General features: G+C 50.4%; 1 protein-coding gene across 1 annotated transcript in view; it reads right to left on the bottom strand.

Moving 5' to 3' along the window:
• Positions 1–984, bottom strand: part of PIAS4 (protein inhibitor of activated STAT, 4) — a 23,911-nt gene that overhangs the window by 7,610 nt on the left and 15,317 nt on the right. Inside the window, exon 3 of the mRNA XM_010828133.1 lies at positions 24–108. Coding sequence (XP_010826435.1) covers positions 24–108 — 85 coding nt within the window. The remainder of the gene's footprint in view (positions 1–23; positions 109–984) is intronic.

Here is a 984-nt window from a genome sequence, read left to right as displayed (position 1 = left end):
GCCTGGTGGCAGGCACAGCGCACCTGGAGTTCCGGATCAGCTCCACCTGTCTGGGGGTCAAGGCGAAGATGCAGGGGCTCTCCTGAAGCTTCTCGTTATTCTGTGGAACTAACAACAAACGTGGGGTCAAGGTCAGGCCTGGGCCCTGGCAAGGGTGCCAACCACCATCATCCTTCCAGGCCTGACCCTCTTCAGAATGGGCCCACCCAGGTGGGATGGATGCAGGGCCCACCGGGGATGATGGGGGGTTGGATCCTGCCCCTTCCTGGGGCCACTCATCACAGCCTATGGTCCAGGGAACACTCACATCCCCTGTGTCCCCCACTGAGGGCCTCTCGGGGAGTAGCAGCCTCTATAGCCCCTCTGTTCAAGAGGGCTGAGAACTGGACTTCCCTGGTGGTCCAGTGGTTGAGAATCCACCTGCCAATGCAGAAGGCCCAGGTTCCATCCCTAGTTAGGGGACTGGATCCCACAGGCTGCAACTTAAGAGTTCACACACTACAACTAAAGATCCCACTTCACAACTAAGGCCTGGCACAGCCCAATAAAGAAATAAATAAATGTGTGTGTTTTTAAATCAAATGGGTTTAAGATGCAAAAAAAAGAAAAGGATTTAAAAATGAAAGCTGTATGCTTCCTCCACAAGAGGCTAGAAAAAAAAAGCACAAACTAAAAGCCAAAGCCATTAGAAGGAAGGAAACTAAAGATAAAGATGAAAGTCAATGAACTAGAAAGCCAACAACAGAGAAAACCAACAAAGCCAAAGTTCTTTGATAAACACTGAGCTAGACTGAACAGTAAGACTGTGAGAATACAGACTGTCAGGAACGAGAGGTGGACAACAGTACAGACCCTCGGGCCTTTGACCAGGGTGGGAGGGCGGGGGAAGCGGGAGAGGGGGCTGTAGCTTCACACCAATAAATCCAACAATGTAGAGGGTACGAACAAACTCTTCCAAACACACAGATTATCAAGACTAGCATT

Source organism: Bison bison, unplaced genomic scaffold (genome assembly GCF_000754665.1).
Source record: "Bison bison bison isolate TAMUID 2011002044 unplaced genomic scaffold, Bison_UMD1.0 scf7180017864492, whole genome shotgun sequence".
In the NCBI taxonomy this organism is placed as follows: domain Eukaryota; kingdom Metazoa; phylum Chordata; class Mammalia; order Artiodactyla; family Bovidae; genus Bison; species Bison bison.
The sequence above is the reverse complement of the archived record's forward strand: the minus strand, read 5'-3'. Positions and strand labels throughout refer to the sequence as shown.